Source organism: Callithrix jacchus, chromosome 15 (genome assembly GCF_049354715.1).
Source record: "Callithrix jacchus isolate 240 chromosome 15, calJac240_pri, whole genome shotgun sequence".
NCBI lineage: Eukaryota > Metazoa > Chordata > Mammalia > Primates > Cebidae > Callithrix > Callithrix jacchus.
In genome coordinates, this window is record NC_133516.1 from 32,738,400 (window position 1) to 32,760,734 (window position 22,335).

General features: G+C 57.6%; 1 protein-coding gene across 9 annotated transcripts in view; it reads left to right on the forward strand.

Annotated features, from left to right (window-relative positions):
• The first annotated feature begins 7,588 nt into the window (after window positions 1-7,588).
• The window catches only part of SEMA3F (semaphorin 3F), a 33,937-nt gene continuing 19,190 nt past the window's right edge, over window positions 7,589-22,335 (forward strand). For 4 of the 9 annotated variants that reach the window (XR_013527307.1, XM_035275570.3, XM_078350951.1 and 1 more), the window contains exons 1-2: window positions 7,589-8,095; window positions 12,081-12,237. Coding sequence is in view for 8 of the 9 variants with exons in the window: in XM_035275570.3 (XP_035131461.1) it covers window positions 12,129-12,237 (109 nt within the window). In the remaining variant the exon portion in view is untranslated. Of the gene's footprint in view, window positions 8,193-9,291; window positions 9,387-9,597; window positions 9,756-12,080; window positions 12,238-22,335 lie in introns of those variants that run through there. The other 5 variants (XM_035275571.3, XM_078350952.1, XM_054245673.2 and 2 more) reach the window with 4 other exon arrangements.

The following is a 22,335-nucleotide window of genomic DNA, read 5'->3' on the forward strand; positions in this document are numbered from 1 at the left end:
GGAGATTCTCTGGAGGAAGCATTCCTCACTGGCCAGCCCCGGCACTGCTGTGCACAGAGGTCTTGCTGGTGAAGCCTCTCCAGTTCCTGGCTGGAGGAAACTGGAGACCAAATAGGATGCTCTGGGCTCAGAACTCTGGTTTGGGTGAAGGGACAGGGATCTCATGTCGCAACTCCTCCTTGGGCATGACCTGGAACCAGGCTTAGGGAGGAAGGCCAGGATGGCAGGGTGCCCAGCGTCTGCCCACCAGCCCCTCCTCCGTTCTGTGGGGCTGCCTTCATCTGGGCCCCACTCCCCTGCTGGGAGTGAGGAACTAGGGAAGGCCACACCACTGCTGTCACGGAAGGTACATTCCCCAGTCATTTGGAATTAAGTAAGTCCAGATCCCAGCTTGCAGTCCTGGCTGCAGGACCCTCCTCAGGCCCCCCCGCCCCCCAGGACTGTGGCCACATAGACACATGGAGGGAGTGTGCGCAGCAGATGCAGGCCTGGGAGGCAGCGGAAACCTCCCAGGATCAGACCCTGTTACTGTCAGCTTTGTCAGGGAGCTGCGTGGGTCTCTCCTAGCCCCTGAGGAACAACTCTGCCTAAGGGACTAGGCCCGCCCCTGGAGAGCTCACAGTTAAAGCTGCAATGACTTTTAAGTTAAAGCGGAGTCTACCATGTGTCCTTGCTGCTCACTTAAGATGCTCTCACCTCCGTGCACCTCTTCAGCGGCGCGGGGGAAACAGCAAGTGGGCGCTTCTCCATGCCTTATCCTTAGCTCCAGGCAAGGGTGAAAGGGGAAGGCAGCTCACAGCCCCATTGAGTATTCATTCAAGCTTCATCGAGTTATTTATTCAACACCTACCACTCGTCAGTCTCCATTCTGGGTGCTGGAGACAGAGCAATAGATAAAACAGACAATGATGGCTGTATTCTTGGCTGGCAGTTTAGCATGAAAATAAGTATGTTGGGAGGGGAAAAGAGAGGGAAGGTAAGGGAAGAAAAAGAGAGGGACAGTAAGTGAAGATGAAGACTGCTGGGGACGGTGGAGGTCAAGTTGGGCATCGCTAAGGAGGTAATATCTGAGCAAAGGCCTGAAGGAGGGGAGGGAGAGGCCATGGAGGTGTCTGTGGGCCGGGCATCCAGGCCAAAGAAATAGTTGCTGCAGACCCTGAGGCTGCAGTGTGCCTGGAGTGGGAGGAAGAGTGAGGAGGACACAAGTCAGAGAGGCAGTGAAGAGGGGGTGGGGTGGGGAGGGAGGGTGACGACCACCCCAAGGATTTGGCTTAATAATTTTTGTTTTTGTTTGAGATGGAGTCTCACTCTGGCCCAGGCTGGAGTAGCCTCAGCCTCCAGAGTAGCAGGGGCCACAGGTACATAACATCACGCTCAGCTAGTTTTTTGTAGTTTTTGTTTTGTTTTGTTTTTGAGACAGAGTCTTGCTCTGTAGCCCAGGCTGGAGTACAGTGGTGCAATCTTGGCTCACTGCAACCTCTGCCTCCCAGGTTCAAGCAATTCTCATGCTTCAGCCTCCTGAGTAGCTGGGATTGATTACAGGCATGCGCCACCACACCCAGCTAATTTTTGTACTTTTTGGTAGAGATGGGGTTTTACCATGTTGGCCAGGCTGCTCTTGAACTCCCGACTTCAGGTGACCTGCCCGTCTCGGCCTCCCAAAGTGCTGGGATTACAGGCATGAGCCACCGTGCTAAGGATTTGGCTTTGACTCTCAACAGAGTAGCAGCCATGGAGAGCGATGAGGAAGAGAGGGGCAGGACTTGGCTTCCATGTCAACAGGGCCCCTCTGCTGGCCCAGGAGGTGAGAAGTGGCCACCTGATATTTTATGTATTTTGAGGGTGAAGTTTAACGTATTTGCTGATGGTTGGGGTGTGGATGAGAGAGAAAGAGAGAGTCCAGCCTGAAGGCTAGAGCCACCCCCGCTGAGCTGAAGCGGGCTGGGAAGTTGCTAGTGTGGGCCCCTGTTTGAGGTCCTGATGCAAGGTGTGTTCCACACAGGCAGGGTCGCCTCACTTTCATGGCTGGGGCTGCACAATCATTACTGACCTTGGGCCTAGGTACCCAGAGACAAAGCCCCCGCCAGTGCTCCCATCCTGATTCTTACAGGGGAGGTCTCTCCACAGCCAGATACAGCCTGAGCTCTAGGCCCAGGACTGGGCTCCCCAGTAGGGGCTGGGCAGGCCCAAGGGAGTGAGGACGGCTGTCTGGCCTCTCTGTCTAAACAGGATGTGCTCGCCGGGCGCTGTGGCTCACGCCTGTAATCCCAGCTCTTAGGGAGGCAGAGGCGGGAGGATAGCTTGAGCCCAGGAGTTCGAGACCTGCCTGGGCAATATAGCGAGACCCCGTTCTCCACAAAAAGGAAAAAAACCAAAAAGACAAAAAAAAAAATAAGCCTAAACAGGATGTGCTCAGAGTGGCCAATGGTCACAGGTCACTTCGAAGTCAGCCGAGCTTAGGCAAACTCAACCCTACCTCCCTTACTGTCCAACACACACACAGACACATGTACAGACACACGTGCACAGGCACACACATAGACACACACACGCACACAGACACACACATACAGATACACATGCATAGACATGCAGAATGAGGGGTGTGGGGTAACAGGCAAGGATCTCACTGCCTCCTGTCCCTTTCTCTACTACACGCTCTGAACTCACATGGAAGCAGTTGCTGATAGATTCATGTGGGGCCCACTGGGAGAACACAAAGAGGTCTGGGAACCCAGGGCAGGATCTTTCAGTGTCTGAAAAGGGGTGACAGACCTGCAGGGGCCCAAGGAAGCTCCTGACCCAGCTATGAGGACTGGCTTCCTGGGCGATGATGCCTGTCCGGAGGTCTGAAGGATCTGGAAGGAAACAGGAAAGCCATTCCAGATACAGGGAAACAGCATGTGCAAAGGCCCAGAGATAGAGTGTAGAGTTCCCGGAAGAGGCTCGGGATGCCTGAGGGGCCCAATGTGGGAGGAGGATGATGAAGGGAGGCTGAGCCTGTGCCGAAAGGGGCAGTGTCTATCGGTGAAGAGGTGGCCGAGGGCCCAGGCCTAGAGGAAACACAGGGTTTAGACTGGCAATGAAGTCCAGGAAGAACATTCATGGTAAAGAGAACAACAGCAGAGAAGGCTTGAAGACAGCTTTGGGGAGCAGCCAGGGAGGTGGGTCATTCCAGCTTTTGATTGGCTCAGAGCCAGCCCCTGGGGCAGGCCGGGCAGGAGAAGGCTGAACAAGGAAACTCATCCTGGCCCTGGGCCACAGTGAGTCCCTGTGGCCTGCCGCCTCCAGGTGCTGCCCAACCGGCTGCCCCAAGCGCCCCCTTTCCAACACTCCCCCTCCCTGGGATCCAGTTCCGGGTGGGTGGGGGCTGGGCCAGAGAGCAGGCAGCGGCGCCTGGGGCAGGGAGATGAGAAAACCAGAAAGCGAGGAAACCTGAGCCAGCGATGCTAGAGCTGGGCGGGCCAGGGCCTGCTCAGCCTGCCAGGCCTGGGGAACAGGTTCCCCCCTAAGACTGGGGCAGGGGAGCAGAGGAGGGAGTGCCGCTGTGGCTGTCACCTTCATCCAGGGGGAATGGAGGGTCTCTGAGGCCCAGGCCCTCCAAGGCCAGCCTCCATGTGTGGAGACCAGGAGGGCAGGCCCCAGTGCCCTGCCAGGCTTCCCTCTTCCCACCTGAGGTGAGCCAGGTTGCAGTTCAGTCCCCATGTGTCCTGGAAGAATGGGAAGGAAGAGAAACAGGCACAACCACTGCCAGAAACAAAGTCGAGGCCAGGGTGAAGGGCAGGGAGTATTTGCGGGAGGAAGCCTTCAATGTTTTCCTGTCTGTGACTAGCACCATCTTCAAGGTGGGGGCTGGGCCAATGACTTCCCAGCTGTAACCCTCACTCTTAGCTCAGTCACCCCTCAGAAGCTCCAGGAGGCCTCGCCATGAGCCCAAGACTACGAAGTCCACCCTGAAGCTGGGCCAGGTTGGGGAACCTCTGTCCTCCTGAATTCACCCAGATCCTCTCCCAGTAGTTGTTATGAGAGTGCAGTGTCTCCCAGGCACTCAGGGCCTGTTTCCCAGGCACTAGGAGCCCATCTGGGAAGGAGGAGGAGGCTGTCCCAGGAGGGGATTCCAGAGGGGTATTCAGTTCGGGAGCCAAACCTGGCCTAACCATCTGTGTCTGCACACACCCCTTCACCTGTGTGACCAGACTAGCACCAGGGTGGGCCATGGGGGAGGCTGAATGAGACTCAGGCCTAAGATCTAAGCATCCTACCTGACAGGAGGAGGCCAGGTTGGTGGGAAGCCAGCCTGGCTGTCTCCCTTCAGATGACCCCACAGGGCATCCTGGGTGGCTCTCAGCTGGAGTTAGAACAGCAGAGAGGAGGAGAGAAGGATTGTGGGTGGCAAGGAGAGCACAGGGTGGGGACAGCCAGTCCAGAGGAGCTGGAGGTAGGGCAGGGAGTTAACTCCCTAACTCTTGGCTTCTCAGCTGTGTTCCCTCTCCGATCTGGTGCTGCAGGGATTTGTTCTCTTATTCATTTGATAAAGACGCATGGAGTTCCGTGAGCACCACGTTGGATTCCAGCAGGCATTGCCAGCTCCTAAGCACTATCAGGGTTGCAGGCCCTTGGCTCCACATGGGCCCTGCAGCCTGACTGTCCTCTCCTGGAGCTGTCTCACAGCCACTGAAAATGCCTTCTCCAGGCACCACAGCCTGGTGGCTCCAGGCCTCTCCCCACTTCCCCACTCTCCTCCCTCTTCCTCAACTGTACAATGGGAATAACAGGGCCTGCTTCTCGGCCCAATTGTGAAGTACCTGGGAGTGAATAACCACAAAACTTGCTGGCACGTGGAGCCTCCCAACCTGGTATCCAGGGCTGGTTCCAAGGGGTCTCTGGACTCCTGAAATTGAAGACAAAATTGTGAAAAGCTATACATATTCCCCTGAATAATATAATATACCTTGGAGATATGGCAGGTTTGGTTCCAGACCACCACAACAAAGCAACTCACAATTGTTTTGGTTTCCCAGTGCATATAAAAGCCTCGTGTTTATACTATACTGTAGTCTATTAAGTGTGCAATAGCATTATGTCTAAAAATGTGCATACTTTAATTAAAAAATACTTTATTGCTAAAACTGCTAACGAAGCGAGCACATGCTGTTGGAAAAATGGTGCTGGTAGACTCGCTCAACATGGGTTGCCACACACCTTCGACTGCAAGAAACACAATATCTGCAAAATGCAATAAACTACAATAAAATGAGGTCTGCTGATATGTATATGCACATACACACACAAACTGTAAGAACAACATATTATAATGATACAAAATGCTCAGCCCAGCACTGATGCAGAGCAAGGGCTCAGTGTGGATTCACTGCTGCAATAACGATTTTTTTGGTATGATTATTCAGCCCTCTCAAATTGCTTAGGAAGGAATTGGCATCCCACCCCATATAGCCAGGCTCAGTTCTAGCTCTTTGCCCTCTTCATGGCCCCCATTCCCTGGTCCCCTGCTATTGAAGGCCTCTGTGTGCTGGGTCTATTCTATGTGTCTAAATGGAGCTTCATGAAGAGGTCCATTGAGCCTCTTTTCCTTCCCATCCCAGTACTCTAGAGTCTCTGGCAAGTCCTGACAGCGTTTTCGTAGTGACCAGCATGATGCTGATGATGCTGGGGGTAGTGACAGAAGTGGCCAGGCTATGAGGGGACCGTGGAGGCTGTGAGAGGATGGAAGGGATGGTGTTGGAAGCTGTAGGGATGGTGGCCTAAGTGGCACTGATGATGGTGGTGCCGTGGTGGTAAACACAGGGTGACCCTGGTAGAGATGAGTGGGGATGAGGAGAGATGATTTTTACAGTGTTCTCTTTTTTTTTTCTTTTTTCAGCAGGTGAGTTGTTACACACTCCTTAGTGGATTTCGACTTCTATGGCCACCATCCTGCTTTTTCCTTTTTTTTGAGATGAAGTTACATTCTTGTCACCCAGGCCAGAGTGCAATGGTATGCTTTCAGCTCACTGCAACCTCCCTTTCCTGGGTTCGAGTGAGTCTCCTGCCTCAGCCTCCTGAGTAGCTGGGATTACAGGTGCCCACCACCATGCCCAGCTAATTTTTGTATTTTTAGTAGAGACTGGGTTTCACCATTTTGGCCAGGCTGGTCTCGAACTCCTGACCTTGTGATCCCCCCTCCTCGGCCTCCCAAAGTTCTGGGATTACAGGTGTGAGCCATGGAGCCACATAACCCCAGGCTGGCGTTTGCTAATCTCAAATGCCCAGCCTCTGCTTGGAGCTTGAGGCAACACTCCAACAGTCCTGAGTCAGGAGACCCTCAGCAGGATCCCTAGTGCCCGCCCCACCCTGCACTTGCAGTCAACCAGTCAATGGGTCAGAGGGAGAGAGATCTTTTCCTGGAGGTCTTGCTGGCCACAAAGAGAAGGGAGAGGAGGAAGAGGGCAGAGAGGAGGAGTGAGAAGAAAAAGAAATGAGGAAGAGGGTAAAGAGCAGGAAGAAGGAGGAGGAGGGAGAAGAGAAGGAAAAGCATGGGATGGGGGAAGAGGAGGGAGAGGAGGAGAGGGCAGAGAAGGAAAAATCTGGGAGAAGGAGGAGGAAAAGGAGGGAGATGGAAAAGAGGGAGAAGAGGAGAGAGGAAGAGGGAGAAGAGGAGAAAGGGGAGGGAACAGAAGACAGAGGAGGAAGGAGAGGACAAAGGGCCAATGCCCCTAGGGGCCTCAGCAGAGTGCCTGGGGCAGGGCTGAGAAGTGGTCCTGGCTGGTGAGGCCCTGACCTTAGGAAGTTGGATTGGACAGAGGGTCCTTTCCTGGGGTCAAGGTAGGCCCTTCTCAGTTGCTGAGCCCTTGGCTCATCACCAGCCCATTTGAAGGTGAGTGTCCCCTTGAGGAGAGAAGGTGCTGGCTCATTTGGCTTCTCTAGGGTATGGAACTATAATGGGAGAGTCTGTGGGAGCTGCCGGCTCGAAACAGGGCTGGCGATTGAGGTTATCACCCGGAGTCGGTGAATGGTTGGAGAGAGCTGTGTGGCTGGGCTGCCCAGACCTAGCCTAGGCTAGAGGCTGCGGCCCGCAGGAAGGTCTGGCGGTGCCAGCCGTCCCAGGGGCTGCACCGCCACCTGCTGAGCAGCCCGGGCAGGCAGGGGTCTTGCGCCGCGGGGCCCACGCACGGGACCTGGGGCGTGGCCGGCAGCGAGTGGGGATGAGGGACGCGGAAGGGGCTGCGCAGGTGAGCGCAGACTCATTGCTCCCCGGCGCGCCTGCCCTACTCGCCAGGGAGTTGAGTGCCCGGGTAAACACCAGGCGCGATGTGTGCGGTGTATCCACAGAGACAAAGCCAGGGCGGGGCGGGGGCGCCGTCCGCGAAGCGGGGGCGGAGGCGCGGGGCGCAGACTAGCCTCCCGTGGCGCGGGGTGCCCACCGCCTGGGAACCCTGAGCCCGGCCCTTGGACAGGTGGAGCGGGGGCGGGGTGGTGGCTGGGCGGGTCCCGCCCCGGGGGTGGGGCTCGGCGGGCCCGGCGGGGCGGGGCTGCGCTATGCAAATGTAGCCCACGGGCGGCCAATTGCCGGCGCTCCCCGCGCGGCTCTGAGCACCCCGTCCCGCCGGCGGCCGCGAGACCAGAGCGAGCGGACGAAGCGCGGCGGTCCGGAGAGCCCCGAGCGCAGCGCAGGACCAGGGCAAGCCGCGAGGAACCTTGCAGCCCAGCGCGGCCGCCCGGCCCCGGTCCAGCAGCTAGGAGAGCTCAGCGCTTCCAAGCCGAGCGCGCGCCACCGCCCGCGCCCCGCGCTGGGGAATGCGCCCTCGGCGCGCCGGCCAGGGGGCGCCCGCAGCCCGCCACGGGGGAGGCGGCCTCGAGCGCCCCTGAGCCTTCCCATGGCCCGGGCTGGGGCCCGGGCCCTCGGCTGCTGACGCGCCCGAAGCCCGCGGAACCGGTTAAGCCGCAGCCGCGGCGCCAATCCCAGCTGAGGCGCAGCGGCGAGAGGTCGCGGGCAGGGCCATGGCCCCGGGGGGCCGCTAGCGCGGAACGGCTCTACGGGAGCCGCTCTGTGCCGCCGCCGCCGCCCGGGCGCCGAGGCCCCGCCGCCGTGGAAGAGGTGAGTGCAGCGGGAACCGGGAGGGAGCGGGCAAGCGGCCGGGCCACCCCGCGATCCCTCTGGGACCCGCCGCACTGCAACTCCGCAGAAGTGTCCGGTGAGCGGGGCTCATCGAGCCGGGGGGGGCTGCCCGCGGACGTTGGGGCGACAAGACGGGTGGGATTCTTACCTGCCCTGGCGGCCCGGACCCCTTACCTCCCGGGCGGCGTGTGGATGTGTGGATGATGTGGCCTGCGGGGTCACCAGTGTGCAAAGCAACTTTTTCCTGCAAGGTTCTGGGTGGGTGCTCCCATACCCCCACCGTCACGCTTCTGGAGCGGGAGTTCCGATCCCCCTTCTCCCGCCTCAGCTCTCCCTCCCATTAAGGCCTGAGGCAGCGCTCTTCCCCGTATAGGTGCGCCTGCCCTGCCTCAGTGTCCCTAATTGAGGACCGGTCAGCCCGCAGGGAAGCGCCATACTGGCAGTCCCCACATGGGGGGTCTCCCAGATCAACAGGGTGGGAGGACCACCAGTCCCGAGGCATTTCTCCTAGCATTGTGCCAGCCGCGTGACCCCCAGCTGCCACCTTGGGTTTGCTCTACAGAGTCCTGCTTGGATTGGGGGCACGGCTGCGTGGAGGGTGTAGGTGAGCTTGGAGAGCCTGCAGTCAAGCCCTAGTTTGAACCAGGGGTCCCAGTGAAGTGGGCTTGCCCCAGCAGATGGGACAGGAGGGTATTAAAGTGGCCTAGGAATGAGGCAGTGCTGGCAGGAGTTGGCTGGAGCTGGGGCTGCGGACCCTCGCTGGATAAATAACTCCTAATTCTTGAGATAGCTGTGTTTTGTCACCAGCACATTACTGCTTGGGGGAGGTAACAGGGGAGGGGGAGTGGGGGGGGCACCAATCAAAGACACCAGTATGTCCACCATGAAGCTGGGCCAGGTTGGGGACCTCTGTTCTCCTCAGTTCACCCAGATCATCTCACAGTAGTTATTTTCCTAGTTGCAGAGAAAGGAAAACTGCACGCAGAGGTTGGATGGAGCTGAGGGCTCTTTCCAGGCTACCCAGGGTGTGTGCCAGGACCTGTTGGGTATAGTGTCTAGGCAGACGGGGGCACAGGCACGCCTACGCCTGCCGCTCGCCTACCCCTGCCGCTCCCCGCCTACCCCTGCCGCTCCCCGCTCAGCTCCAAAGGAGCCAGGCCCGGAAGTGGGGAGGTGTGGGGGCTGGAGAGAAAGCAGGAACCAGAGAGAAGGCCAGCCTCAGCCCCTTGCTGCTCAGCATACCTTGGGGGGAGGATGGAGCCAGGCTCAGGTGACCTTGACTGGGAAACCTGGGCCACAAAAGGGGGGTTTCAGTCCCAGCTATGCTGGGGTGGCTCTGCTTCCTGGTCCTTGAGGTGTTGGGGGATGGGGAAGCTGAGGAGCCAAGAAGGAATCGGAGCTCTTATTGAAGGGGGGAGGGAATCTGAGGGGCTGGGGAGCGGGTGGGGTGCTGTTGATAATCTCCCCATGTTCCCCTACAGCCCTGTTCCTGCCTCCTTTCCATCCAGGCAGTCCTCAGCTCAGAGGAGCCAACCTCCCTTCCTGGAGGCAGGCTGTCCACTCCCACCCCCAACTCCAAGCCTGGGAGGTCTGGATCCGGCTGGACAGTTTGACCACCTGGTCCCCTGTCCCACCCCAGGTGCCTCTGGACTCCTTCCTCTGACCGCCCCTTCCCTGCACCCCTTGCCAGCCCCAGCTCCTCGTTTCTTTGTTCCGAGCGTCTCTCCTCCGTCCCTCCCTCTCTCCTCCCTCTCTCCTCCTCCCTCCCGCCTGCCTCCCTCCCTTGCTCCCTCCCACCAGCCTTCCTTCCCTCCTTCCCTGCTTTCCTCCTGGTGGGCTCCCAGGTGGCGGTGGCTGTTCCTCCTCTGTCTACCCACCTGGGCTTGGTGTGACTTGGGGGCTTTTCTGGGGCTGGGCTGGATGACAGTCATCTCAGGCTGGCAGAGGGGAAGGCACTGTGGGAATGCCCTCCCTTTCCCTCTGTCCTTCTTCTCCTTTTCTTCCTTCCCTCTCCTTCTATCCCCCACCTGCCAGGCTGCCAAAGAGGGAGCCTGAACTTGAGACTGAGGCCCCAGTGGACTTGAGCACCCCCCATTTACCTCTTTAAAAGGCCAAAGCATTTGGGTGGGAGGTCCCTGTAGAGGCTCAGTAAAAAGACTCGCCACCTACATGGACACACCTGAAACCCTGTCCTTGGTGACACTGACTTTGTCACCATGAACATGGATGAAGGAAAAAATGAGGTCATGGTGAGGGGGGAGGCGGGAGGCAGGTTGACACTAGCCCCCTGATCCATAGTATCGAAGCTCTCCCAGGGACTCAGCCTGCATCTTGCACCAGGGCAGTATCTCCCAGCTCCCCTGAGCCCCACCCCACTAGCAGGTCAAGTTCTTGAGCAAACTCATGCTTGTAAGGACGTGTGTGGGCCTGCAAGTGTGAACGTGTGCATATCCACAACTGTTAGCAGGGGCCTCCCAGGTACACCTTGAGGGTGATAGTGGCTGTACAGCGCTTTCTCCCACCTGCCCCCCTTCTCGGAGCCTGCCATTCAGTCAGCACTAGCTTTGTGTGGCTCAGACCTGGGGAGGGGCTGGTTCTGATTTCCACCTCCCCTAGCCAGCCTCTCCAGGAGGGAGCATTTGTGATGGGGGATCTGGAAGGACCATGAGTGGTGTGCCAGGTCCTCAGGAGAGAACATTCACATAGAGGGCACCGCATAAGGAGTGGACCAGGAGGCTGAAGCTATACTTCTTGTCTGAGGACGTATGAGTGGTTATCCTTGGCAGGAGAGGCAAGGGCTAGGGGATGTGGGTCTAGGGATGTCATCAGGGTCTGGTGAGTGGGGCGTGAGAACCTGGGTCTCGCCTCAGCATTGAGCAGCCGTGGCAGGGGAGTCCCAGGCCATAGTACTGCCAACCCCCATCCCAGCATCCTAGAGATGGGCCTGGGCTCCTGCCTGCCATGGAAGAAGGGAGTAGACAGGGCAGATCTGGGGGAGGAGGCTCACATTTGCAGTCTCAATGCCCCACCCGCAGTGCATCTGGCTGGGGGGGTGGTAGGAGTTGGCGCTAGTTTGTGCCGGGAGGGAGCAATATGTTCTGACAACTGGTGCTGGGCTGCGTTTACCCAACAGCCAGCCTGCCTGGGGAGACAATATTTGAAAAACACAGTATTGAAACTTGGACCTGCTGAGGATGTGGGGGGTTCTGAAGGGGACAATGCCACTGGCCCAGATCCAGCCCCAGGCCCGCTGATCATCCTAGCTTCCCTTCTTTGCCCTCTAGAGGCAGAGCTAGAAGTTTCCCCTGGCAGGAAGTCCTTCTGCCTGTCTGACCTGGGTCTCTCCTGCTTTGATTTTAGTAAAAGTGGACCCTGCTATTCTCTGCCTTTCCTTTTCTGACTGGTGCTTTCTCCCTTCCATCTTGGGCTGTCTTCATGTGTCTCATTCATTCCTACACTCTGCTTTCCCTCTACTGCAGTAATCAGGTCCAGGTTTCTCTACACTGGGAGACCTGTGGCTAGAGCAGGCAGGGGTGCAACCCATCTGTTGCCCCATTCTTCCAGGTGGGAAGGAGAAGGAGTAACCCACCTTGTTGCGCATGGATGCAGGGGAGAACCCTCTCCAGACAGCTGGAAAGGGATCTAAGATCATCTGGTTGGGCTGAGCCCTGTGAATGGAATTTAGCATGCTATGAGGGGTGGGGTTTGAGTCTCCAATAGCCCCTATCAGTTCTGGTGACCTCAGGCTGGGGCCCATTGGTAGTGTCTCCCCAGACACAGGAAGGCAAAGAATGTATATGAAGTTTGCACACAGGGGCATTCATGGCCCAGGCTGAGGGTGTAAGCATGGAGGTACCCATCAACCTCTTTGTTCACCTTGGGTAGAAACTGAATAGGGGAAATGTTGATAGGGCAGGACTCCCCCATCTGCCTCACACATTCCAATCTTGGTTCCCCTTTCCAGGTGTCTAGAGAGTGGAGCCTGCTTCCTGGGCCCTAGGCCCCTCCCACAATGCTTGTCGCCAGTCTTCTCCTCTGGGCCCTACTCACTGGGGCCTGGCCAGCCTTCCCCACCCAGGATCACCTCCCGGCCATGCCCCGGGTCAGGCTTTCATTCAAAGGTAAGAAACTGTCTTGTTCTTCCCCAGAAATCATTCTCTTTACAATAGCACTTGGCTTTACTGCGCAAGAGAGAGAAGGCAGATCAGGACAAAACCAGGACAAAGTGTACAGCCACATAGGTTGCTCTGGCTGTGTGGGGGTGAAGGGGGACTGGGGAGGTGGTGACTTGCTGGGAAGGGCTGGAGAACTGAGCCACTTAGAACTTAGCAAAAGGGTCCAGAGTCTGGGCATTTTCCAGAGTCAGACTGTGGGTTCCTGGGCTGGGTGGCCTGGGGTCTATAAGGCATGTCTGTCTGTATGATAATTGGAGAGGTGGCAGTGTCACTCGTTCCAAACTTGCATCTGCTGCGGCCCCTTCTTGCCACTGCTGTGTGTCTGATCCTGCCCTGAAGCAGCCCCTGGGATGGAAGGTCAGGCAATGGGCAGACACTGGAGTCTCTGGAAGCTGAAAGAGCAGGACCTGCTCTCCTGGGGTATGGGTGCTCAAGGAGCCTTCCAGTGGGTCTCCAACTGGGAAGGATTCCTATAATCTGGGAGGGCACTGTTGGCTGTGACTGACAGGGAGGCCACTGGCAGGTTCAGGCAGAGCACGTGCTGCTGTGAGGGCCTGAGCTGCTGAGCTCCAGTGAGCACTTTGATGGGAAGTTGTGGAGAGGTTTCAGGGATGGGCTGCAGTCTGCAGAGTGAAAGGCTGGTCCCCCGCTCCATCACCTTTACTCTTAACCCACTGGGCAGGTGCACGCACACAGTACACACATGGGTGTACAAATGGCTCACTTGAGAGCCACTTCCTCAAGGGTATATGTGGTCTGAAGAGTCTGCCCTGGGCCTAGGGTGAGGGGCACTGGCCATGCTGGGACCTGGGGTCACTGGGAGTTCTCAGCCTTGACCCTCCTCTGGCCAGAGGTAACTTCATCCAGCTGCCTGCCCTGGGTGGGGCTGACTCAGCCCTGGCTGGCCAGATTTCCGGGCAGCCATATTGGGGTGAAAAGCTGGGCTGACCTTTCCTTCCTTAGGCTTGGCTGAGGCCCAGCCTCCACCTCACCATGTCCCCTAGCAGGGCCCCTCCCCTGGCCTAATCCCACCCCTGCCCCTTGATGGGAGAAGTAGGGGAGTAAGCTGCTGATCATTGGCTCTTCCCAGTCACCCAACTCCTGGAATTTCTGAAGCTGTGCCTGGAAGGAGTCCCCCGCAGGGCCTGAGAAATGGGCAGAGAAGAGTTAATTGGTTTAGGCTGGAAAGCATACCCCTTCCCCAGGTCCGAGAAGGTGAGCTATTTATTCTGCTGATACTTCCACCCTTGCCTGGTGGAATTCTTTGGAGCAGATTAATAAATCTTGAAGGGGCCAGTTCCCCTGACACCCTCCCTGGCCCAGGGTGCTGGCAGCAGGAGTAGAATGTCTCCTTCCTCGACAGGGGAAGGGAGGGGTGGCTTGGTCTCCCACCCCTGGGGCCTTTCGTCCACTCTGGGTATTGTTTTTGTCATCACGCATGTAAGCAAGCAGAAGGGGCGAGACAGTGAGAGGTCTTCTGTGTGCTCCTAAACCTCCCTCTACCTCCAGGGGCAGAGGCTTTTATTCCTGTTTTCCAGAGAGAGAAACTGAGGCTCAGGCAAGGACAGGGTCAAAGTCAGGCAGGAGGCAGAGACAAAGCCAAAAATAGAACCCTGGTGTTCTGGCCTTGCTGGCGCCCACATTGCGTCGGGTCGATTCCCTCTCAATTAACTCTGAAGCTGACACCCGCAGTGACTAAAAGCTGAGCTCGCTGGCAGCCAGCCTGGGTGCTGCCTGACGTGGCGGCCTAGGGTGGGACTGCAGCACGCCTGGGGCCACCCATCCCGGAGCCTCTGTGCCTTTGCACAAGCAGGTTCCCCTGCCCTGAGTGACCTTCCCTGTCTGGCCTGGCTTCGTGTCCAAGTTTTGTGCGTAGACGTCACTTCCTACTATGTGCCAGGCCCTGTGTTGAGTGCTGGGGACTCTGTGGTGAATAAGTTGGGGGGTGCTCACAGTCAAGCTGGTGGAAAAAGCAATGGATACCCAGTTGGTCAGGGCCACCTGGGAGCCCAGCACCTACTGTGTGCACCTACTGGGTACCAGGCCCTGTGCATCCCCCTGCACTGGGTGGTCTCAGCCTGGTGATGCACACATGAAGCGGCCCTCAGGGAGGAGCAGGCTCACCAAGTGTGTGTGGAGTGAGAATGGAGACCAGCACCTCAAGAAACTGGGCTCCCACCATCTTTCTTCCAGGGTACACGTGGGTGGCACAGAGAGGGTCACTCTCAGAGCACTGGTGATCCCTGTGGCTCCATGTCATAGTTTTTTCATCTGTGCCTTCCATGGACATGGCAGTTGACACCCCAGGCCTCAGGGGCTCAGGCTGGGCACTCCCTGCCCTGCCTGGGGTCCTGCTGCAGTGGGGAGGTGCCGGTTCCCGCCTAGGTAGGGCTCCCTTCCAAGCTGGAGGTGCTGGCATAAGGGGCCACACTGCCCAGGGTAGATAAAGGAACAAAGGCAGGAACTGGGCCAGGCTTGGGTTTGCTGCCCGCCCATCCGCCTGGGCACCCCAGCCAGGTCTAGAGCCAGAGGAGTATGAGGGCCAAGTAGCCTAGGGTTCCCTCAGATTAGGGGGGCTCCTGTGGCCCATCTTCTGGGCTTCAGCAGCACAGCTAAGATCAGGCAGAAGTGAGGGTCAAATGGAGATTTCCAGGAGCAGGTGAGGTGTTTGTTGAGTACTCACTCTTGAGAGAATGGAGCCTGGGGCTGGAGCGCCTGACAGACCCTCCTTCCTTCACCCATTCGTGCTTGGACCTGGAGTCCCCTTTACCCCAGAATCACTGCCAAGCCTCAGATAAAAAACTCTTCCTTCCCCCAGCCTGAGATGACCCAGGCTCTGGGGCACCACCTCCCTCTGTGGCGGCAGCAGGGAGGTGTGAGGGCCCTGCCAGGCCCTTTGTTCAGCCTGGGGAGTGTTTACTTTTTCCCAGGAAGCCACCCCATGACACACTGCTGTTGCCTGGGCTGGCTTTGGCCAGGGATTGGGGCCAGGAGGTGTTTGGTGGGGTAGAAGGATCCTGTGATGACATGAGACAGTTATGCTGCTAGGGAAGCTGAGGCAGGAGTAGGGAGAGGGAGCAGAAAGTAACCCTGCGAGGAGAGGTCAGGAAAGATGAACATAATCAAAATAGCAGTAGGGGCCCGTGAGGATAACCAAGCAGTGGTCCCTCCAAGGCCTGAGGAGGATCTGCCTATGTTTCCTGTGAGGATGGAGACTTGTAGGGGCCCAGTGACTTTCCAGCTCACTCAGGAGCAGGACTGAGATGGAGCCTGGCTCCACATGATGCCTGAGCTGTCCCAGGACTGAGAGTGGTGGGCAGGGATGGTAGAGGTGCTGGAGACACAGACCCTTCGCATGATCTAGGAACAAGGGTCCAGCATCCTACAGTGCTGGCTTAGCCTTTCTAGCCTCGTTTCCCAAAGAAAGGGCTGGGGTTGCACTGGGCAGGCTCCCCATGCCATCTGTCTGCTGAAGCAGCAGAATTGGGGTTTGTTTATTTCCAGGCTGTAAATTCAGCCCTCCATCACTATAGCCCTTCCACTGAGCAGGGTCCCTAGGAAGGCCTCTCATGTCAGAGCTGGGAACACCACGGCCCAAGAGAGAAAAGGGCTGTTTGAGAGCAGCCTGGAGTTTGGGTCCTCTGACTCCAGGAATAACTGGCTTGCTCAGAGGGGAGGGATGCTTTGCTGGTGAAGGGTAAATTGTTGGGTGCTGGTCACTGCCCGCCCACCCACTTGGCCTGACCTCTGAGCCTCTAGGGCCAATGGCCCGGAACAGTGCCACTGTTCACATCATTTGCATGTGGCATCAGAGGACCAAAGTTGCCAGATTTGGAGATGATGAGGTTAGAGGTTAGGAGGGGTCACAGCCTGTTAACTTTCCCCCAGCAGTTGGTGTGGGTTGAGGTGCCTCTAGCAAGCCTTAGCCCTCAGGCCTGGTGTAGGAGTGGGGGTGGGGCTGGAGAGCTAGAGGACCTGCTCTTGCCCCCCAGGGGCTCCTTGGTTAGCCAGAGCAAAGCATGGGGCTTCAGTGGGGTTGAGGGGGAGGAGGCCCAGGAGCTTTGAGGCCAGTGTGGCCCCAGGGAGCTGGGTGGGGGTCAGATGGCTCTGGCAGCTACAGTGGGGGTCGGAGCTCACAAGCCAGGGAGGGGTGAGTGTTCCAGGGAGGGGTGAGGGAGGAAGGAAGACCCAAAGCATGAACTTGAGCCCGGATCCCTTGAGCCCAGATCTGGGGTTTCAGTTTTCTGGAAATGGGAGCTGCCTTACTCCTGAGAGAAGACACGGAAGTGGCCGCTTTGGAGTTGGGAGGTTCTGGAAGCTGCCCATCCCCCTCCTGGCTAGGAATTGGCCTTTGGAGAGAATGGAGACAGGGTCCTCGTGGTTGCCTGAGAACCTGCCTGACGCCCTGCCTGGGTCAGACAGGTCAGGGGCTGGGGCTTTTAGTTGTGGCCTTCCAGGTCCAGTGGAGCTTCAGATGGGACCGCCACTGGCTGGGCCTCCGCAGCACAGGCCTTGTCTCTGGTTCCCTGGCATGATGCCCACCCTTCCCTCCCTAGCTCCAGCTTCCCTTGGCACTAAGCAAGGAGCTGGTGCATGCTCAAGGAGTAAATCATGTTCCTTGGCAGCCCCCGCTGCTTCGTAATCGTAAAGAATTTAAAGAGAAACCACCAAGATAAAAATCTCACCCCAGCCCATAAAGGCATCTTTCGCCCTGCAGCTTGGGAGGCAGTGAGCCTTGGCTGTCTGCACCTGTGTGTATGCACCTCTGGCCCCCTGACCCCTCCAGAGGTGGTAATAGCTCAGAAGGTGGGCTTAGGGCCATGGGTACCTGGTCCTTGACTCTTGGGAGACCTCCATCTCCTCACATAGGAGAGTAGGGTGCTTACATTTGGTGTAATGCAGAGGTGGTGGTGGTGTTTGAGCTGGCTGGTCCTGAAGGCAAAACCCAGTTCTACCAGTGTTAGCTGTGTGAGTTCAGTGAAGTGGCTTAGCCTCTCTGAGCCCTGGTTTCCCCTGTGTAAGGTGGGAATGGCAGTGGCCCTGTGGAAGCAGCATTGTGAGGGCTCAGACTATCTCGCTTGCATCCTGGCTGTGGGTAGACCTTGCTTGGTGAATGTCATTCTGTGTTCCCACTGCCTTTTCTGGAAAATGGGAGTAAGAACAATACTGGCCTCATTGTGTTGTCAGTAGGATTAACTGTGTGAGTATGGTCACTGTGGAGGAAGTCTCAGTCACCAGGAGTGGTCCTGATGCTGGTGGGCAGGTGAGGGCAGGTCCAGGGGCGAGCCCCAAGGAATCCCACACTGTCTCACCCCTTCATCCAGAATTCTAACTTTTGGTAAGGGAGGTGGTATTTGGAAAGGACTCCAGGAAGGACCCTGAGCCTTGTGGGGTGGGTGGAGTAGGGTCAGGAGGAAGAAAATTCCTACCATGGGTATCTGGGAAGGCTTCATGGAGGGGGCTGCATCTTGAGCAGGAGAGGGGAGGATGTGGGGGAGGGAAGAGCCAGAGCACCGGGAGGGTGCATGTGGTGTGGCACCTGGGGAAGAGGACAGGATGCTAGATTCAGTCTTGCTTTTGGGACAAGGATGTAGAGTGGTACTTTCTCTTTGTGGTTTTTAAGCTCTTTTTCCTCATGGCAGAGGTACTAAATATGTATCGTGGAAAAATTCCAGTGATAACGGATGCATTTGGCAGGAGTGATGCCTTGGTAGTAGCTCCCCAGAGACTGGCTCCAAGGCCTGGTTGGGGTTCACAGTTGGCTGTAGTAACTCCTTCTGTGAATGTTGCTCTGGCTTCTGCAGTGTGTGCTAGGGGTGACCAGACCTGGGCTGCTCACTCAGGCATCTTCAGGGCTGGGCAGCAAGCATGTTTGCCTGGCTCGGCCTGGTGCTATCCTGAGCCTCAAGGAACCCTGGGAACTTTGGAGAAGCAGAGAGGATTCCTGTTGCATTTTTCTTAGAAATAGCAAAAGGGCCTTTGCCAGAGGCCTGGATGCCAGAAGGCTATAGTCTGAATCCAAAGCCTCACTCACGTGGGTGCCTGAGCTTGGCAGGCCTACAGCCCCCCACCCAGGCTGCTGGGCAGCCCAAGGGAGAGGGTGGAGGCCTCCTGGGCTCCATTCCCTGACCACTGGTCCTGACCCAGCAAAGAATGGGGTCTGGGCAGTGGCTGCTGGCCTAGGATTGGGGGGCTAGCCTGTGGGGGAGGGAGCGGGGCTTATCCAGGCTGATGGAGTAGGCTGACTTCTGGTACTCTCAATGGGTGGAGGGGAGCACTGGCTATCTGGTGCATCTCTGCAGGGCAGAGACAGACCCAAAGCAACTGGCTCTCCAGGAATCAGGAAGCCTCAGCTCCAGAGCCCCTTCCCCCACTCGTCTCCCTTCCTTCCTCCCCCTACTCCTCCTTGCCTCCACCCCTCCCTTTGCCACCCCTCTTGGCTTCCTACCCAGACACGCTCTTTCCTCGGACGTCTCTGTACCCAGCCAAGAGCCTTGTTCCTTCCCACTTGTGGCTCGGTGCTGATGCCCTTACTTCCCCCCAGCCAGAGTCCACTGCCTCAAGTGTCTGCTATTCAGTTGCCTTCTAAGGATCATATGATACAATTGGCAAAGTGGCTACAATATGGGGGCCCTTTGGGCTCCTGCAGCCCCAAGGCTGAGTGGATAGCACTACAGGGAGCCTCTTCTGGGGCTGCCTATACTGCCATTTTGATCAGTGCCTTCCTGGCCCTGGGCCGTGCAGAACGCTCGCCACCTGCCCTTGACTGGCTACTGGCTAAGTCCTGCTGGGCTCCTAACCCGCCTTACTGCATCCTCCAAGGCTGACCCCAAGCATGCACCTGTCTGGCCTGTGCCTCAGTTTCCCCATCATAATGTTGGGGAGGGGCTAAGACTCTTTGGAACATCCTGAGGATCTCTGGGTGGGTGATGAGAAGGGGCTGCAGGGACCAAAGGAATCCGAGAAGGCGGCAGAGATGGGGGCTGGGCCCAGGGCAGGGGGAGGGTCTTGATACCCACCAGCCTGTCGGTCCCATCCTGGCCTGTCTATCTGGGTGATTTATCAGAGTAAATGAGCCATGGAGAGTTTGTTGTCTTTTGCAGTCATGGGGAGGAGGAGGTGGTGGAGGAAGGAGTGAGGGGTTTCCGGGCCAAGTCTGGAATGTGGGAGGAGGGGGTGGGTCCCTGGGGGGCCTGTGAAACTGGAGGCCCTCACTGAATGGCCTTTTCACTCTCCCCACCTGAGAAATGGATCAGTGCAGCCCTCTGCTTCAAAATGAGCCCCACTTCCCACCCCCTTCACACTTCTTGGGGCACATTCCTGTGTTATCTGCTGGTCTGGTTACCTCCTCCCACTTCCTGCTCAGGGCCAGGTCTCTTGACCACACTGTCCTTCCAAAGCTGAGCTGGAGCCCTGACCCGCCCAGCTGGTAAATGACCAAATGTGTTCTCACAGGCAACCATGCCCACTGCTAAGTTCCATGTAGGACCTCTAGGCCTCTGGAACTACCAGCCCAGGCCTAGGATGATCAGGTGCATGGGACCAAGGGGTAGGCAGGGGTCAGTGGAGGTGGCGAGGCCAGAGAGCCCCCATCTGCTGGGACAGAAGGTCAGAAGTCATTGGGTATCCTGAGGGGATGAAGTGTGGATCCCCTGGTTCTGAGCTGGCGAGTCAGGGAGTGATCCTGCTGCTCTGTCACTTCTGGCTTTTCCTGGTTTGAGGATGATCCGGGCTCTCAGCCTGTCCTGTCCTGGGCGGAGTAGGTGAGCACTGGAGCGGAACGGGCGTGGGAACAGCATGCCAGGACCTGCTGGCCCCAGCCCCTGCCCCCTGCCCCCAGCCTCCAGTTTCTGAAACGGGAGGGAAGTGTACAGCGGTGTTTTGGCCCAGCTGGGCTCTTACTCCTGTGTGGTGTTTACTGAACAGCTGGGATGTTTACAGTAGCCGTCGAGAAGGGGCCCCTCATTCCAGGGGATTTTCCATCTTGAGAGTCCCACTGGAACTCTTCTGACCTCACCAACTCCCTGCACCCCTTGGATAGATGTGTCAGGAATACAGGGACCGTAACCATCTCTACCCTTGCCACAGTCAGTGGCGCCTGCCCCTTGCACCCTCTTCTCTGGCCTTGGGTCCCTCTGCCCTAGAGGAGCCAACATTTCCCACCACATTTTCGAGTGGCAGCTCTAGGTGGTGAAATACGGTAACTGGGTCCCCAGTTCAGACATTTAAATTAAATTCAATCAGAGCGGTTATTGAATAAAAACACGCGGTATCATTTACATGTTAATTATGTTGAATGGACTACTAGACCATAATTAGTTGCTAATTGGGTAAGAGTGGCTGTAATTGGTTTTGTTGGCACCGACCTGGCTCACCTACCTGGGGAGAAGGAGGGGTTGGCGTGGGTGGTTCCTAGGCAGGTCTTCTGGGTCTCCAATCTGGAAGGCCTGGCCAGGGATGGTATGGGGGACAGATCTCTAGGGGCTTAGGGTCAGAGGAACCTGGAACCTCTCCCAGGGAGCGGGCAGCTCGGGTCTGGCTTCTAGGGTTCCCATCCAGAGCATGGGGGGAAAAGGGACTGGGGGAGCTACCCCAGATTAGCAGTGTCAGCCTCCCCGCCCAGCCCCATGTGGGACCTGGGATTGAACAAATGGTAAGTGCCCAAGAGTGGGTCTGTGTGAGCACAAGGCAGGTGTCACTTGAGTGTGTCTCTGCACATGCTGGCCCCTGGGTTGGCCTGATTAGGGGTTGAGGTCTTGGCATTGGGGTATAAGTGGGTGTGCCAAGCAGGGGAAAGTACGTGCAAAGGCATCTGGGCCGCCCTGCCCCCTGCTCGGCTTGGCTGGGGTTCCCAAGGTTGTAGGTCTGTGGCCAGGGGCTGAGGCCTTCCGGCTGGCCACTCATTAAAAGAGGATTAGGCTGAGAGCCAGGGGGCCAGCCCAGTCCCCAGGCCTTCCTCGGGGGCCCCTCACAGCTTTGGGGGAGTGATCAAGGGTCTGGGAGCACCCCTTCCTGGATCCCATGGGGGTGCCCAGTAGGGACCACCTGGGCCCTGCCACGCCTCCCATGGCCACTGCTACCATAGCCTTGACTATCTCAGTTTCCCTCCTCAGAAGGTCAAGAGGTCTGTCTTTTCAGTGGATGAAACACTGACAAAGACACAGGCCGGTGCCTCCCCTTGGCCCCCAGTCCCATCTCTCTTCAGCTCAGGGATTAGGGCTGCACTAGCTCACTAGAGGTCAGAGGTCTGAGCTAGGCTGCAGGGATCTGTCTATCACCCCCAGTCCCCAGCACTGCCGGGGGAGGTGATGCTGTCAGTCAGGGCCTGATGCTTCGTGGGGCTATAACCAAGAGGGTGGGCTACCCACCTCTGCTCCAAGAGGAGGACCCCTCTTTTTGCAGCAGCTCCTGCCTCACTGGACGCAGACCTCACGTCCTAGAGACTGACAGCAATGGGTGGGGGCTGCCCACTTGGGGTCTGCGGGTGAGGGCTGTGGACATGCCTCCTCAGTACCTGTCCTCGACTGCTCCTCCTTTAAAATGAGGCGTCATCAGCTGTTTCCCAGACAAGAGGGATCAGGGACCCCCTGATTCCAGCCCCTGTGCCCTGAGAAGGTCCTGCTCTGGACCTATGCCAGGACGATCTGGCCAGTACCCTGAGTGTCTCACAGCCACGAGAGAGTCCTGGAGGCCGGGAACGGCTACGGAAATGAGGTATCTGATGCCAGAAAAGGCTCTTCCTTCCCGATGACGGGGAAAATCCTTCCCGGATGCCACCCCTCCCAACCTGTGCTCAGCCTGGGTGAGAGCATGGGGGTGGGGAGCCCTTCCCAGGAGACAGCACCCAGGCACACCACCGTTCCTCCCCCCAAGGTCAAAGCTTATCCAGGCTGGAGTCCTGATCCCCACAGAACCCTTAATCGTTCCCAGCCCCTCCCTCAACATTGCCATGGCAGTTGGGGAGGCACAGTGCTCCTGCTGCCAGAGCCAGGTTTGGCACAAATGGAGCAGACGTGGGGACTGGCCTGAGGACATGACCAGGCT